This window comes from Macaca thibetana, chromosome 6 (genome assembly GCF_024542745.1).
Source record: "Macaca thibetana thibetana isolate TM-01 chromosome 6, ASM2454274v1, whole genome shotgun sequence".
NCBI classification, from domain to species: Eukaryota; Metazoa; Chordata; class Mammalia; order Primates; family Cercopithecidae; genus Macaca; species Macaca thibetana.
Window position 1 is genome coordinate 126,965,291 of NC_065583.1, and position 17,836 is coordinate 126,983,126.

Here is a 17,836-nt window from a genome sequence, read left to right on the forward strand (position 1 = left end):
TATAGTAAATTTTTCAACATCTGGTACTATGTGATTATCTAATTTCATCTGCAGAAGAAGCCTGAGATTATCTTTTTCTTTTTTGAGATGGTGTCTTCCTGTGTCACTCAGGCTGGAGTGCAGTGGCGCGATCTTGGCCCACTGCAACCTCCACTTCCTGGGTTCAAGCGATTCTCCTGCCTCAACCTCCATAGCTGGTATTACAGACATGTACCACTACGCCCAGCTATCTTTTGCACTTTTTTAATAGAGATCGCATTTCATCATGTTGGCCAGGCTAATCTGGAACTCCTGACTTCAAGCGATCCGCCCTCCTCAGCCTCCCAAAGCACTGGGATTACAGGTGTGAGCCACTGCGCCCAGTCACTGGGGATGATCTCATCTCCATTTTACTCTATTTCCATTTTACAGATGGAATCACTGAGACACTGAGACACAGATGGATGAGTGACTTGCTCATGTTCCCATGGCTAGTGAAAACCAAGTGCGGAAGCCCAGGTTCTTAACGTTTAGGCTAGTGTCCTTCCTCTTAGCTGCAGGAAGGCCTGGCAGAGGGCCCAGATTGGGAAAATGATCTTAGCAGATGAGGTGGATTCTAGAACTAGCATGGATTAGAAACCAGACACAGGGAGTCAGGCCACACTTATGTGAAGGGGTGTGTGGCTGTGTGATATATGAAGGGGCTGTAGACTGGACACCAAGCACAGCTGTCCTGTGAGGGCACATCCATACTGTGGGGCCTAGGCTACACTGTTCTCAATGGCAGGTTGGAACAAGGTGTGTTCAGACAACACCAACTGCAAACTCAATGGCAGGTAGGAACAGGGTATGTTCAGACAATACCAAATGGTAATGCCAAATTCAGGTGATTCTACTATGCACATTTCCAATCATCCTCACCACAGTCCAAGAGAGGCTTGCTAAGAAACAAAAGAGGAGTGTGTCTGATCTAAAATTTAACTGTTTCATTCATCAGAGCCTCCGGTCGCAAAGCTGCAACTACTCGCTGTTTTCTCCCTGAGCAGACTATTTGTTTTTTTCTATCAACTAAGCACTCCCTGGACACTCTCCCTGTCACCTCCTACTACCTTATCTAAGAATTCAGGATTTGATAACCTTGCAGCTCAGGGGGGGTTATAACATCACGATCACCTCTGTGAAAACTGCAGCTCTTCTAAGTTAATCAGAAAGAAGAGAAAAGTAAGCATCTGTGCAGTTGCGTGCCACTTAACAAGAAAGATGTGAAAGCACTTGAAATTCCCCGAAAGATACATGCAAATACATCTCTGACAGTATTATGCTATCTTAAACTCTTAACACAAGGCAATAGAAAATAGTGGAAAAACAGGCCATTTTGGTAACTCTTGAAGAACAAGGGTTTCTTCATCATATATGACTCATTTCTTAAATATTGTGAACCACATTAGTAAGTAGGCTACAGGTCATGTTGGTGACTACAGAGAAGTCACTAACCTTTGCTTACCTTCTTTACTAGAAACATTTCCAGCAGACTCTCCTCCTCATTCATACCCTAAGGCCTCAGTGAAATCCTAGTTCCTGACAACTCACCCTCATAAGAAGAGGCAATGACATCACCAATGGCTATTCCAAGAAAATTGTGACATTCTTAACTTAATCAGACAGGAAGATGAGGGAGGCTGTTATATTTCTCTACGAAATCTTACATGCAGGAAGAGACACACCACGAGAGACTGTTACCAAGGTGGGAAATAGGATATGTTGGTAAGTATACCTGCTGAAGTATGGCAAAACCTCTTTGAAGTAATGGATTTAATTTAATCCCAACCAGACAAAAGAGTTGCATGAACAGGCGTGTGTGCTGATTCTCAAAACAAAACAAAATCCCAAGATATAAACTTTTCTTTTCCTTCAGTGAAACTGGGAATTATTCCAAGACTACTTTAAATAACACTTACTGTTCAATTATCTTGTGGGAAAGTAGTGATTATGTAGACTTTCAAAACACAGCCAATTTGCCTACCTCCAGTGGAATTCAAAATACTTTGTTTAGTTAGCAAGCAGTATTTATGGTGGTGTAGGTAGGACAGTTTTAAACCCACAATCTAGGGGCTGTTATAAATATCTTCCTTTGGTCTGTGAGTCTGTAAATTCTCCAAGTGTTTTCTTCAATACTCGAGATTTTTACCAGAGATTACTGACAGAGGTACTTAAGATAGTAGGGCAAAACATTTTGTTTTATTCAATTTTATAACAAACGTTTATTGCGCTCTTAGGGACTGAAATGATACACAACTCCAGTGGGCACCATTCCTCATATGGTGTGTCCAGGCCTTGTGCAGTATACAATCTGTGAGTCTATACATGGTGGCCAGGCCTATTATGTACCAGACCTCATTCTAGGTACTGAGGATATACTAGTGAATAAATTAGTAAAACAGTTTCTAGCCTGAGGAGCTTACGTTCTAGTGGGAGAAAATAGACAATAAATGTAGTAAGTAAGTAAAACATATAGTGGTAGTGATCAGTGCTTTGGGAGTAAAATAAGCAGGCTGGAGTTAGGAATGTGGGGTGGAGAGCAGTATAATCTTTATTGGAATGGTCAGGGACGGCCTCACTCAGAAGGTAATTTTAAGTAAAAACTTCAAGGAGGTTAAAGAGCAAACTTTAAGACTATAGTGGCAGAATAGTCCAGGCTGCAGGAACAGCAAATGCAAAAACCCTGTGGCTGGAAAAGAATGAGTGAGGGGGTAGCGGAAGGAGGTGGTAGTCCTACTGGTAATGATAGATCACGTAGTGACTTGTATGTAATGATTAATAGAAGGCCTCAGCTTTCCAACTGAGGGAAATGAGAATGCCATTGGAGGGGTTTGAGTACAACATGATGTGATCTGACATATTTTAGAGAATTTTGAAGGCCACACCGTTGGGAATGATAGTATTGAAGCACAGCTGAGTCAGGTAAAGTACTTAGAAGGCAACTGCAATCATTCAGGCAACAGATGATGGAGTGCTCATACAGGGCTGGCAGAAGGGAAAGTGGTAAGAGGTGGTCTTGTTTTAGACACAGTATGATGGTAGGGGCCGCAGGACTTCTTGAGGAGTTGGTCTTTCAATGAATGAATGAATGAATAACAGTCAAAGACAGCCTAAAGATGTTTGGCTGAGAAACTGAAAAAAACTTGTCACTACCATCAGATTAAAGGGGATGCTGTCAGTAGAGCAAGATTTTGCGATAGGGGGAGCTCAAGAGTTCACTGTGAGATATTTTAAGTTTGAGAGGTCATCCAAGGAGATATTTTACTTTGGATTAGAAACTTATTGTAGCTACATGATATCTACATGGACGTACAAATTTTCAAAGTCTCTAGTATATAAATGTTGTTTCTTATATTGTTTAGTTCCAGGCCATGGACAACACAAGGTGCTTGGTGAGCTCTAAATGATACCTGCTTTCTGCCGGTAAACGCAAAATGAGTTTGTGATGGAAAGAATTCACCCATGAAGGCTGCCCGTCTCTGGGAAGAAGGAAGACAGGTAAAGACAGTCATTTCATTTTTCAGGTCTTATTTAGAAATACTGCTATTATAAATTTAATAGTTAAATTCTTTGGCATATATTGAAAGGCAATTTTAATATTTAGGCCTCATTATTTTGCCTCAGACTTCTAGGCTTCCACATTGTTTCCTCAATTAGCGGGATGGCTAGACCTTCAACGTCTTTCAGTTTCATGATAAAGAGTCCACCAACTTCACTATTGCTAAAACATTTTAAGCTAACTGTTCTGTCTCATAAAAACTCCAGAAATTAGCTTCGGCACTAGAAGAAATACAATCAATAAAAACTGATTATGTTACTTCTTGTCATCCAACAAGTAGTTTTCTAGAAGTTAAAATCAAAAGCTAAAATATTAACCGTAAAGCCCTGTGATAATACAAATTCCTGTTCTTGGCTATTGAAGGGAAAGAGGGGGATAATTTTAAGACTACCACATTTTGCAAATCAAAGCCCATGGGCAACTAGGTGCTTTGGCAGATGGTTGTTTCATCGATGACAAAAACTAGAATAGCAACATTTGTAAACTGCTTTATAGCTCATAAAGCATTTTTTATGTGCATTATCTCCTTTGATCCTTATAAACACTCTGTGAGTCAAGTGTATAACTATTTATGTTTTCATTTAAAGAAATAGACTTTAAGGGTCTAAGGAAAAGCAACGCCTATATATCTGCACTCCTTCCCTTTTGTTCAAAATCGCTGGTTCTTTTTACCATATTAAGTTCCCTTAGAACTCTTCTAGAGGAGCACTGTTTGCTTTCCCATCATATGGAGCATAGCAAGTTAATAAATAGTTTCCACTTATGCCACTTAGCATTCCCCAGATCCTTCTTTAGATGGAGATAGATGGATGTAAATGTCTTTGACAACCAGATACTAGGAGGGTGTGTGTGTAAGTTCTAATCACCTTTGTAAATGAACATTATTCCAGAAACAGATATTCACACATTATCACAAAGGAAAGCTTAAAATTATAAGACTTGTTGGTGAGGCATGGAGGATTTTTACCGATCATTAAAGCACCCCAGACATTCTGGAGCAACATATCTGTCCCACGTGAGAGTCACAAACAATAGGTATGTATGTATTCATGTGTTTGTAGGTGCACACACAAACTTGTATCCAGAGTGAAGGAATGAAGAAGTAAATCAGGGGATATTTAAAGTGTCCTTCCTACCATAATTTTGTTTGTTTGTTTGTTTGTTTTTGAGATGGAGTCTCACTCTGTCACCCCGGCTGGAGTGCAGTGACATGATCTCGGCTCACTGCAACCTCTGCCTCTCGGTGGGGGGTTGTCATTGTTGATATGAGACATGCCACTTTGGATACCTGTATTAATAGTGCTGAGGATGGCTTAATTGTACAGCAATAGCATAATAACTATTTATAAAAATTTTAACAATAAGTATTTAAAGTTAAAATAGAAGTGTAAGAATATATTACAGTTGGATTTCTAATGTCTTTACAGAATCAAACACTGGATTAAGTTATGAGTAAAAAATAAAATTGAATGGAAGAAGAAAAGGAATGTATATGTTATAAATTTAAAATAAAAGTAGAGCCAGGCTCAGTGGCTCATGCCTGTAATCCCAGCACTTTGGGAGGCTGAGATGGGATCACTTGAGGCCAGGAGTTTGAGACCAGCCTGGCCAACACGGTGAAATGCCGTGTCTACTAAAATCACAAAAAATTAGCCAGACATGGTGGTGGGCACCTGTAGTCCCTGCAGTCTCAGGAGGCTGAGGGAGGAGAATGGCATGAACCCAGGAGGAGGAGCTTGCAGTGAGCCGAGATCGCCCTACTGCATTCCAGCCTGGGTGACAGTGTGAGACTCCATCTCAAAAAAAAAAAAAAAAAAAAAAAAAAAAAAATTAGCCGAGTATGGTGGCCTGTGATTCCAGCTATTCAGGAGGCCAAGACATGAGAATCACTTGAACCCAGGAGGCAGAGGTTGCAGTGAGCCAAAATTGAGCCACTGCATTCCAGCCTGGGTGACAGACTGAGACTCTGTCTCAAATAAATAAATAAATAAATTTAATTAAATCAACTAAGATAAAAGCAAACTCTGTGAATAAATGAAGCTGGCATGTTAAATGGCACTGCCAGGACAACCTAAGGCAAGAGACTTTTATCTTTGAAACAGATATAAAGGATGATAATTGGCTAATATTTAAAAGGCTATATCATAAAAGACAAAGACATGATTGTTTTGGAAAGAGGATTGGAATAGCATTCTTGGCCAAAAAGAAGAAGAAATGGACAGAAGCTAATCAATATGCATGGAAGCTAATCCATGCCAGATGATAATTGGTTGAAGGGATAGGAAGAGGTAGGGAGGACCCAGTTTTGTTTTTGAGACGGAGTCTCCCTCTGTCGCCCAGGCTAGACTGCAATGATGTGATCTCAGCTCGGCCTCCTGGGTTCAAGTGATTCTCCTGCTTTAGCCTCCCAAGGAGCTGGGATTGCAGGTGCCTGCCACCACGCTCAGCTAATTTTTTATAGTTTTGGTAGAGACAGGGTTTCACCATGTTGGCCAGGCTGATCTCAAACTCCTGACCTAAAGTGATCCACCCGCCTTGGCCTCCCAAAGTGTTGGGATTACAGACATGAGCCACCGAGCCGGGCCCTGAAGTGCTTTACTTTTATTCCCACACAAGGTGCTCATAACATTCCAGTTTGATAGGGAGGGCATACTTTCTGCTCCAGAGAAGTTGTATGACTTTCCCAAAGTCACCCAAGGGGTGGTGGGGAAGCTGAGGGAAAACCTTTGTGCTCTGGCTCCTGAGTATATTTATACAAGAAATTCCTGTCTATGAGAGGATGAAAAGATGGATGGTGACTATCATCTTTGCCCAGGAAACACTTGATGGTAAAGCCAATGACGCTATAAATTCTGTAACAGAATTTTCCATTCAATATTCTGAAAGTTTCTCTTCATAAAGTGTATGTTAAAATAAAATTTAAATATTATTTATAAATGCCAGTTACATCCTGTCACTCTCCTTCTTGGATACTTACAAAAATATGTACATTTGGAACGTTTTATCTCATTTTGCATTAGCTTCCCCTATCGTTATTAATCATCAGCTCTGTAATCTTAGGTTAATTACTTAACCTTTCTGAGTCACACTCCTCTCATTTGTAAAGGGGGTAATAATTTTGCAAAGCTCCTAGAGTAATTATGGGTATTACATGTTTGGCAAGGAAAGAGTACTCAATAAATACCAGGTGTTGTTATTACCGAAGTATCAAGTGACATAATCTTTGATGTCTGTTATAGAATTAAACATTTTTTCTTTATTTTTTTAATTTAAAGTTCTCTTATAGGCACATCTATGGATGACAATGTTATATTTATAACACACATAGAGCTTTATTAAAATTTTTCTCAATTAAAAAATTAAAACTATAAGCTCATATATAGGTGGATTTTTTTTTCTTTTTTTTGCTATGACACATGTTCTATTTCTCCTCTCTCTTTAAGAAAAAAGAATACACTAGTCCTTGCTAGAATGAGACATTTCTACAGCTGGAAATACCCTAATTCCCAGTCAGTCCTCTTCACACAAGTGATTGCAGTTCTCCCTGGTTTTTGAGTCACATAATGAGCTCAGATTGTTCTTGCAACAGGCCTTCAGATTAGACAAACGAAAAGAGTGCATATCACCACAAACTCCAGGAAATGATTTTAAACATATCTCAATCCTTTGTAGATTGTTTGTGATAAGAATTGCATCATCCACATTGGAACATCCTGTGTGTGAAGTAAGGGCTCTGAAGCGCAATGGCCCTCCGCCTACACTGAAAAGAGAACAGACCACAGCCTTACTTACAGCCAGATGGCTGCCCAGGTACTCTGCTTGGGAGGTCAGCTTGCTTTCAAATTATCCCGCTCACCTGAGACTGTTAAAAAGGCTCCAGAATTATCAAAGCCATGTCACCACTGTTTCTAGAGTTGAAGTTCATAGTGCAATGAAAGTCTCATAAATGAAACTAGCAAAAGAGTTAAGATTATTTTGTTGGCCGGGCGCGGTGGCTCAAGCCTGTAATCGCAGCACTTTGGGAGGCCGAGACGGGCGGATCACGAGGTCAGGAGATCGAGACCATCCTGGCTAACACGGTGAAACCCCGTCTCTACTAAAAAATACAAAAAACTAGCCGGGCGAAGTGGCGGGCGCCTGTAGTCCCAGCTACTTGGGAGGCTGAGGCAGGAGAATGGCGTGAACCCGGGAGGCGGAGCTTGCAGTGAGCTGAGATCCGGCCACTGCACTCCAGCCTGGGCGACAGAGCATGACTCCGTCTCAAAAAAAAAAAAAAAAAAAAAGATTATTTTGTTAAAATCTGGTAGATCCTGATGTAAATATGCCGATAAATTCTTAGAAACATGGCACACATGAAAGAGCTAAAACTATACTTTAAAAATAACAGAGTATGATTTAAGAATACTCAGACTAGAGGCTTCGGTGGGTTGTTTGAGGGAAAGGCGTGAAGTCAGGACTTAGACAGACAGATTATAAAGGAAGTCAAAGTAAGCAGAGGAAAAGGGTACCAAAATGACAGCTTCAGAATAAGAAGTAAGGGAATAAAGAAAACAAAGGTGTGTGTGTGTGTGTGTGTGTGTGTGTGTGTGCATGCATGCGTGCACATGTGCATGTATTATATGATAAATCCATGGAAAAAGGACTCACAATTTGCAAAGGAATAATTCATGGTCATACCACTTTCTGTGTCCAAAGCTAACTTGATTAGTATCAGAAGGAAAGTCAATGTTTAAACAGTCCTTCCCACATCTGCTACTTCCATAATGCCTATGCAACTGTCATAAATTAAGAGTAGAGAAGGGCACAGGGCCCATTGTCAAAACAAACAGGCAATTCTGGGTTCCAAGTTTCATATGATTTTCCTTGAGCCTAGAGTCGTGAAGACTCCTTGTCCTAACGTGGCCCATTCTAGCACTGTAATGGGATAACCCACTCACCTGGATCCTGGCCACAGCCCTGCCCTCTGTGGCAAGGTACCTTGGCAGGGCTGGGTCATGAGAAAACCTTGTCTCTCTAATGATCCAAGCCTTGGGAAAAGAATATGAGCTCTTAATATTAAGTGATTATAGCTAGTGACACTAAAAGAAAACCAACACCATTAACTGCAAGGGGTTTACATTGAGTGATGTCTTCTGTATGATTCAAAGTTGTCTATTCTGCATAAAAATCTTCCTCACTGACTCTATTCCACACTCCTTAAGGCCAGCAACTATGTTTTGCACTTTCTGTACCTCATGTAGTTCAGAAAATCATGTCCATGGTTTTGCGTCTCTTATTTCTTTGCTTCATAAGACCAGACCAACAAAAGGACCCAGACAGACTTGCCTGGCCAACTTTTGTTGTCTGTCCTTCCTGCTTCTCAATTCCATATGGTTCAGCCCTTCAGGTCAGACAGGTGCTGTCTCTTCCTCTTGCATAGTGGGGTATGCTTGTATCATCTGGTGATTAGGCCTTGAGCCTAAACTCAGTGCTACACCTTGCCAGAAAGCTCTATACTGTTGTTCAAAGCACTGGCCCAGCCAATAATAGAGTGGTGCCTTGCTTCCCAGACCTATTGTCCTGTGTTTATTCATCATTCAGTGATGTCATGAGAAGGTCCAGGCAGCATTTAGAAATGTCCGGTGTCCCTGGTCTTACCAGCACTAAAATCTCACTATAAACTGCAAATATACTTGTCTTTTAACAATGTCTTGGATACTTAGAGGTAATCTTAGATAGAGAAAGGAGATATGGCTGCCTCTCGTGTTCCCAGGACTCTGCCTGGTGGGATCCTCTCAACTCTGTGTCCCTTTTCGTCTTGTTCAACTTCCAACCTGCAGCATGGCCAGTGGTTGAGCCCCTTACAATCCTTGAAAGGCTTATCACCTTCAATAATGTCTATTACTGATGTTGGCTCTTTCTCTTAGATTTACTCTGCCCAGGAAAGCTGTTACTTAAAAGAATCACTTCAAATTCAGTGCCAGATGTCCTCAGCTAGGCCATGTCTATGGACTAGAACAGTGGAGTTCATCTGAAGCTCCCTTTTACTTCATACGTCCTAAGTCAGTCTACTATAGCTCACTTTGTATAGCACTTGGGATGAATCATTTAGAATTAGGACTTCCATTTAGTCATTTAACAAATAATTATTGATCCTTTACTCAGTGCCAGATATCAGTCTGGGTGCTGAGAATGCAGCAGTCAACAAAACAATGTCCCTGAACTCAGAGACAGTGGCAGGAGACAGATAATGAGCATATAAACAAGTATATATCATTTAAGATAGTACTAATTGTTAGAAAATAAATGCACCTGTAAAGCTAGAGTGACTCAGCAGTTGAGTGCTATATAGATAGGGTTGCTCTGAAAGGTCTATGAGGAGGAAACATTTGAGCTGAGACTGAAAGATGAAAACTATTTGAGTGATGATCTTAGGGAAGACTCTTCCAGGCAGGAGAAAATAATTTGCAAAAGCTTTGAAACAGCAATGAGTTACGCATGTTCAAGGAACAGACAGAAGACTTAGTCCTTAGAACATAGAAAGCAAAGGAGAAAGTGTAAAAGATGATAATAGGAAAGACAAGCTGACACCCCAGGCTGACACCCAATCACAGAGCATCCTTTAGGGAATTTTAATCTAGGGAATGAGCTGTGGTTTTTGTTTTTTGAGATGGAGTCTCACTCTGTGAGCCAGGCTAGAGTGCGGTTGTATGATCTTGGCTCACTGCAACCTCCACCTCCCAGGTTCAAGCGATTCTCCTGCCTCCGCCTCTGGAGTAGCTGGGATTATAGGTGCCCGCCACCACACCTGGCTGATTTTCGTATTTTTAGCAGAGATGGGGTTTCACCATGTTGATCAGGCTGGTCTTGAAATTCTGGCCTCAAATGATCCGCCTGCTGTGGCCTCCCAAAGTGCTGGGATTACAGATGTGAGCCACTGTTCCTAGCCGAGCCATGTTTTTAACAGTTCACACTGGCTAGAGCAAAGAGAGCAGAATAAAGCTGGCAAGAAGGGAAGCTGAAGGCAGGTGGAGAAGCTGTTGCAGCAGTGCCTGTGGGAGCTGGTGTTGGCTTCTATCAGGGTGGCAGCAGGAGAGACAGTGAGGAATGGCCAGGTATAATTGGTATTTTGGTGATAGGATTAACAGGACTGGCTCATGGATAAGATATAGGGGAGGAGAAAGAAGACAAGCCAAGATTTTTGGCCTCAGTAGCTTGTGCAGAAAATCAGATACTTGTGTTCTCCCAGTTAAGTTTGGTATGTCTACTGGGCATTAAAGTGGAGACATTGAATGAATTGTTTAATATAGCAGTCTGAGGGAAAAAATTAGGGCTGAATATGTAAAACTGTGGGTCACTAGCTACTTCATCTGCTAGATTCCAAGGTCAAAACATACCGACCATATCGTCTTTCTAGCCTCCTCACCACTTTATAATTATCAAAGCATCACTTGATAATTGTTAGACATGCAACTCTCTCGTATCCCAAATGGTTACAGTAATTGCTAATCTTTAGTTTCCAACCAGATGTTCTTATCTTTCCAGATGATTGATAAACTGTCTCTACATGCATTGTTTTCCAAGTCTCCTCACATTAGTTAATACTCATCTCCAGCCTCTTCATCCCCACTGCTTAAAACCCAGCTCACGATTTACATCCTCCAAGACACCTCCTGAGAAATGCTGCCCTCTCAGGGGATGATTTCATTTTGTTTCCTCATCAAATAGACAGGCATGCCCCAACATGTGATCCTGAACCTTTCTTTGAATTCAATTGTTTAGAGTATCAAATGGAAGTTCACACAGAAAAAAGGCTTATGAACTATAGTGTTGTTTTTTTTTTTTTTTTTTTTTTTTTTTTTTTTTTTTTTTTTTTTTTTTTGAGACAGGATCTTACTCTGTCACTCAGGCTGGAGTGTAGTGGTGCCAACATAGCTCACTGCAGCCTCAAACTCCTGGGCTCAAGCGATCCTCCCACCTTGGCTTCCTGAGTAGTTGGGACTGCAGGCATGCACCTCCATACTCACCTGATTTTTAGATTTTTAATAGAGATGAGGTCTCCCTATGTTGCCCAGGTGGTCTCTAACTCCTAGGCTCAAGTGATCCTCCCACCTCAGCCTCCCAAAGTGCTCAGATTACAAGTGTGAGCCACTGCACTTCGCCATACATTACAGTTCTTATTTGATAAGCCAACAACAGCCCATTTACTCATTGAAAAGAGCTCTACAGCATGGAGATTCAGGATCTGAAGTTCCAAGGTGAGTGGGGATAGTATGGAGCCTTCTGCTGCAACAAGGAGATAAAGTCCCCATGGCAGGACCTGTGTCCACAAGTGGGCATTAACTCTGGTAGAATAGGAGCTACAGCTCTTCTTCCCAAATACAACTTTCAAATTACCTCATTTCTCTGGGTTCACTTGCATTATTATTATGGGAACTAGATTTCCATATCCATCAAGGTGGTTGTTTTTCACCTGGGTAGAATGGCCATGGTTTGAAAATGCAACCATCACATAGCATGAAAAGACTGGGGGCACTTTGCGGCAAAAATAAAAGGTGTTAATATGCTAGAGAAAGCCACCTTTGTACATTTTGCATTGATGTTTGTGAGGACCCTTCACCACATGGAGAGGAGAAGGCTAACTTAGAACGAAGCAAGTAGACAAAACCTTGCTAAAGAAAAAATTTAGGGAACAATTCTACCATTTAGAAATGGCCCAGAGATAGCATTAATAACTTGGTGATGATTTACAAAGTTCAATGAATATCAGTTTACGTGATAAGAAATGAAGACAAATCTATCATTCTATCTATCAATCTACCTACTTATGTATTAGATGGTCAAAACTGGTATTATATTGCTTTTGAATATTTAGAGACAATTTTCTATCCAGGTTTTTAAAAATGAATCATTATACCATCCCATTAATGATCAGTCTGCAGTTGTCAACTCTCAAAGTAAGATTGTTCATTTAAGAATATTTGAGGGCCACCCATTTATAGTACATTTATTAAAGGCACCAATTTGAAAAAGCAATTGAAGTCAAATATGAAATTTATTTTGTGTTTTTATTGAAATCATAAAGAAGAGAATATTCTTACCAGTTGCCTTTTGGATTTATGAACTGCTGCACTGCATAGCCAAACTGTTCACTTGAAGGACCGGAAAATATTTTTGCTTCTGGGAGACCAACATTGTATGCCAAACAACAATTTAAAATGCCTATTAAGAAAAATATGAAACAGCACATATTTACAATTCATAAATATAAGTGTGTCATATAATTCTCGAAGCCATTTTTAAGAAAACTTGCTTGACCTAATAATTATTACTTATCAACGATTACCCAGAAAAAGTAACTACTGCTTTTTAAGTACTTATTTGGAGGCCTGGCACCAAGCTAAATACTACATATGCATAATTCATTATATTATTAATCTCTTCATGGCAACCCTAGAAAATAGTTACTAATATTATCTTTGTTTTGTAGAGAATTTTGAGGTTCCAGGGGATAAGCATATCTCACAGCTGGAAAGAGGTAAGGATGAAGGCAAAATTTGAACACAAGACTTAAAATCACTAAATTACTTCTAAGTATTCTTAAGTAATTTGAGTTATATTTGTCTTTCCCAAAACAACAAGCCTCTGAGCCACCCAAGGGCAAGGGCTGAAGAGTATCATCTATTTAGTCTGAATCACCTTGAATATCTTGACATGGACTCTATATGAAACAGCTGTTGAAAAGGCATTGATGACTACATCAAAGGAGACAGAAAATCACAGCTCGTTGAAAATTGTATCATTTTCTTTCAGAAGGGATCATTCTCATTTTTGAGGATGAAAATGTAGGGATTGGTGTCATATCTTTTCTATTCCAGTGGGAACTGTCAAAAGTGGTTTTGTTTTTGATGCTTCTTTCTGAATGATTAAGAAATGCTAATCATTTCAAAAAACAGAACAAAGACCAAGGCAGATAAAGCCTTGATAGACTTTATTTTTTTTTTTTTAATTCTTATTTCTGATGGAAAGGAAGTGAAGGAAAGGATAAGGTAAATCATGTTTCTCTGTCTGGCACTGACAGCATTAATGCTGCCAGTTCTTCATCCTACAGAAAGAAGGTTGTGTGCACATTAATGCTCTCTCTGGAGATGGGAATGTGCCTCATGTTGCTTAAGATCAATATTTACCTTCGCAGACACTGAAGACAGAATGGACTCTTTAAAATTGACATCAAAGTTCTATTAAAATGTGCTGTCACAAAGAAATGTCCTACTTTCTAGGCAGCATTACAAGTGCACAGTGCTTCATATGTCTATTGTTTTAGGCACTAAAAGGTCAGAAGAAAAAGGCTCGCTCTTCCATTGGGCCTCTGCATTTCTGGGAGCAGATTCTGTAGAGTGCTCCAAAAGGATAATGAAGTCAGTGATGAAGCAACAGGGACTTAAAGTAGTTAACGTGCCTCTGTAAGTGCCAAAATCACTCTATCAGGGATTTGTCCACACAAGGAGTTCAGCTCTTTATTTCTTACAAATAATGTGCTGCCATGAAGAGAAATATAAATACTTATTCTGAAATACTCTATAGCAAAATCTACAAAGCTTAACATCTGCAAATTTTCTCCTTAACATCTATTTTTCATATGCACCATTGCTCCTTTTTATTTTTGAATAATAAAAAATGCAAAAGAATATAACAGCAAATTAAGCAGAGAACCAGAATTGGCATGCAGAATACTGGTGTTTTCAATCAACATTTATCTTCACCCCATTGTGGAGAGCTCAATAAATGGTATTTGAATATGTTATCAATCATCCAACATACTAGCGTGGAGAGATGATGCCAAACTGCTTTCACTTTTAAAATACCTAATGCTGGAAAGGACACATGTGACTGTATATACAACGACCTCATTTCCCCCCATTAATTAGAACTGGGCAGATTATATAATGGCAGGAAATTATGATGGAGTTCATTTTATCATTTAGCAGTTCAATTTTATCACATATATAGGCATATATGTGTTACTATATATGCATATATGTATATTATTAACTTAGGTCTTGCCATTGAACTGAGAATAAAATCCAATTTCCTCACTGTAGATTCAAAGGTCCTTCATGATCGAGCCCTGGTGTATCTTTCTGACTTCACTTCCCACCACTCTCCTCCTCCATCCCTGCATTCCAGTCACACTCACTTTCCTTCGGTTTTTTGAACACATGTAGCTCAGTCTGCTCATGCGCTTTGCAGCTGCCTGTTCCACTGCCTATAACATCCTCCCCCAACACGGCATGTTGGACTTTGCTCAAATAGGTTTCTGCTCTCCCTCTCCCCTCTGTGTAGCAGCAGCAACCTTCTTTATCACCGTATCACTACTGGAGCAATTATCCAAAATTATCTTATATATCCATATTATTTTGTCTGTGCCTACTAAAATGTAAGCTCCTTGAGGAGTCAAACCTTGTTTCTTTTATTCACTCTTACTTTCTCAGCACCTATGATAATTTTTTTAATAAAATGCATTTTAATTACTATGTGTTCTTCAATAATGATTTGGAATATAAAGAAAACTGGAGGGAAAAATCATTCATAATCTTTTCATTCTACTGTAAGTACAGTTAATTCAGATGTATTTCCTTCCAGTATTTTTCCTCTATTTAAATTATAATGTTTATTCCAAATTGCATCCTACTGTTTCTTAATGCTTATGTCTGCCTATGTCAGAATCATCCTGACTCATTTGCGTGCCACAACAATCCTGTGAAACAGCAAAACCAAGCTATTATTAACAAATTACAAATAAAGAAACTGAAACTCATGAAGGCTAAATGTCTTTCTTGCGCAATGTCACCCACTCTGAGTCTAGGTTTGGCTTATCTCTCAACTTTATTGTCCAGAATTTCTATTAATAAATGATCTGCTCATTTTTACTCACAAAGCATGTCCTTTGTTATCACCATCCCTTCATTTCATTGATACTAAATCTCCTCTTTTCTGCTACTTAAATCTTGCCCTTTATATCCTGCCTCTTTTGATAAATCTGGACAATCTCAAGTCTCTATACTTTTCTCTTAATATGTATTTACAACTCAATTCTCTGTCATCATTTCACACTTGGCATATGATATCTAAATAGCTCATAAAAATTTAATGGAAGTATTCTGTCTAATTCAGCATCTATTTCTTCTTTGCAATCCCAATGCCTGTATCTTCTGATGTCTGTCCTCATAGCTCAACTGAATCATATGGATAATGAGAACCATATTTGGTTCACCTTGTTTCCTTCCCCCAAACCATGCCCATGTGTCTATACATACTTAAAAAATGGACCATTCAACATATGTTTATACAGCTCCTTTGTACCAGGAATTTTTTAAGGTACTGAGGATACTGCAAATAAATAAAACTAAACTCTCCCTGCTCTCTTTGCATTTCCATTATGGTAATTTTACTAAAAAGATGGCATCAAAATGTATAAGTGTTAAAATAAAGAGTGGTGAAAAGAGCCTTGAGCTCAGTATTGAGAAGAGGGTAAATCTAAGTTCAACGGTTTCACAGAGGAGGTAGCAATTAATCTGGATCTTGGAGGACAAGTTGGAATTCACTACATAAAGAGGAAGGCAAAGTTCATCCCAGGCACCAGAAACATCATGTTAAACAGGCCTAGGGTGTGAAAGAGAAGAGTATGGCGATGGTGAAAAGTCTGGCACAGAAAGTCATAGGTTGCTTCATTAATCTATACATTTCTAGTTCTCTATGAGATGCAGTGAGTCTTCAGCTGACTTGGGCTTTGCCAGGAGCCTATTATCACCCACAGTATAAATCTTCCTTCTTTGTCTTCATGTGAATGCCTGGAAATGCAATAATTGCATAGCAAATTCAACATATTTAACAAAGGTGATCTTGTTATCCATGTGTTGACTATAACCAGGCCAAAGTATTCCAGTAAATCTCACCAAAGCTTACACCAAATACAAACATTTTACCTCATGTAGAGTTAACTAGTTTCCTCTATTTTCACACTATAAAGGAGATAATGTTTCATCCTAGATTATAACAGGCTGATTGCCATTTTAATATCCATAGGTAAACCAGATAATCAAATACAAGTTAACTACTGTAGATTTCTTATTTTTCTTAGAGTCTGAGGCAGGAGGATAGCTTGAATCCAGGAGTGCAAGACCATCCTTGGCAGCACAATGAGACAACATCTCTATAAAAAATAGACAATTAGGTGGGCATGGTGGTGCATGCCTGTAGTTCCAGCTACTTGGGAGGCTGAGATGAGAGGATTGCTTGAGTTCAGGAGGTCCAGACTTCAGTGAGCCATGAAGGCACCACTGCACTGCAGACTGGGTGACAGAGGTTCTGTCTCTAAATCAAATAAACAAAAATTTACAGGATCTCCTTTTCTGAGGATTCCTGACCATCTCTGAAATAATTTTTTTGGAAAAAATTTAATAATTAATTTTAATAAATATGAAATGTATTCTACTTTCTTCTGGAGCCTGATTTTAAGTTATAATTCAAAAGAGAAATATATGATTGGGGATTGAATATAGTTAACCTACTTGTGTTCTAAAAATGCAGCGAAGGCTAAGGATGGCAGCTGACACATGTAATCTCAATGGCCGACTGAGACAGGAGGATCATTTGAGCCCAGGAGTTCAAGGCTGCAGTGAACTGTGATTGTGCCACTGTACTTCAACTTGGGCAACAGAGTAAGACCCTGTCTCAAAAAAAAAAAAAAAAAAAAAAAAAAAGCAGTGAAACTCAGAAAGGAAAAAGTCTTTTAACAACAAGAGCATAAATAATGTATAAAACAAAACACGTTATTTTATATTCAACCACAAAAATTTGGCAAGGGAAGTTTATTGATGTCTATGACATCAGTGTCAGAACTGAAGGATGCATTTTTTTAGTAAAGGGTGGCAAAAAAGAGTCTAACTTTTGTGGTCAATGCAAATTTGAGCATATCTATATACACTGAAGGGCCAGGGGTAGGGATGGGTTTTTCATAGAAGGGACTCATTTGCAAAAGGTGCCCAGGGACATACATAGGAAGAAATTCAGGCTAAGAGAAAAGAGTAAAGGCCAAAAGCAAGAGGTGAACTTGGGAAGAGAGGTGTAGTTTTGACATAGCTTCTCAGATTGCAATTTGGCCCATTCCTGAAGATGCATGCTGCACTTCTAGGGGGAACAATGTCTCCATTAAATATTGAATAAAAACATAAGAACTGTAAGGCCTATCTCTAAATGTGAGCACAGAATGTCATTACT

At 39.4% G+C, this 17,836-nt stretch overlaps 2 protein-coding genes across 3 annotated transcripts in view; both read right to left on the reverse strand.

Annotated features, from left to right (window-relative positions):
* Window positions 1-17,836, reverse strand: part of NDUFS4 (NADH:ubiquinone oxidoreductase subunit S4) — a 696,041-nt gene that overhangs the window by 663,412 nt on the left and 14,793 nt on the right. The gene's annotated exons all lie outside the window — the stretch shown is intronic.
* Window positions 1-17,836, reverse strand: part of ITGA2 (integrin subunit alpha 2) — a 105,944-nt gene that overhangs the window by 54,982 nt on the left and 33,126 nt on the right. Inside the window, exon 2 of the mRNA XM_050794089.1 lies at window positions 12,658-12,778. Coding sequence (XP_050650046.1) covers window positions 12,658-12,778 — 121 coding nt within the window. The remainder of the gene's footprint in view (window positions 1-12,657; window positions 12,779-17,836) is intronic.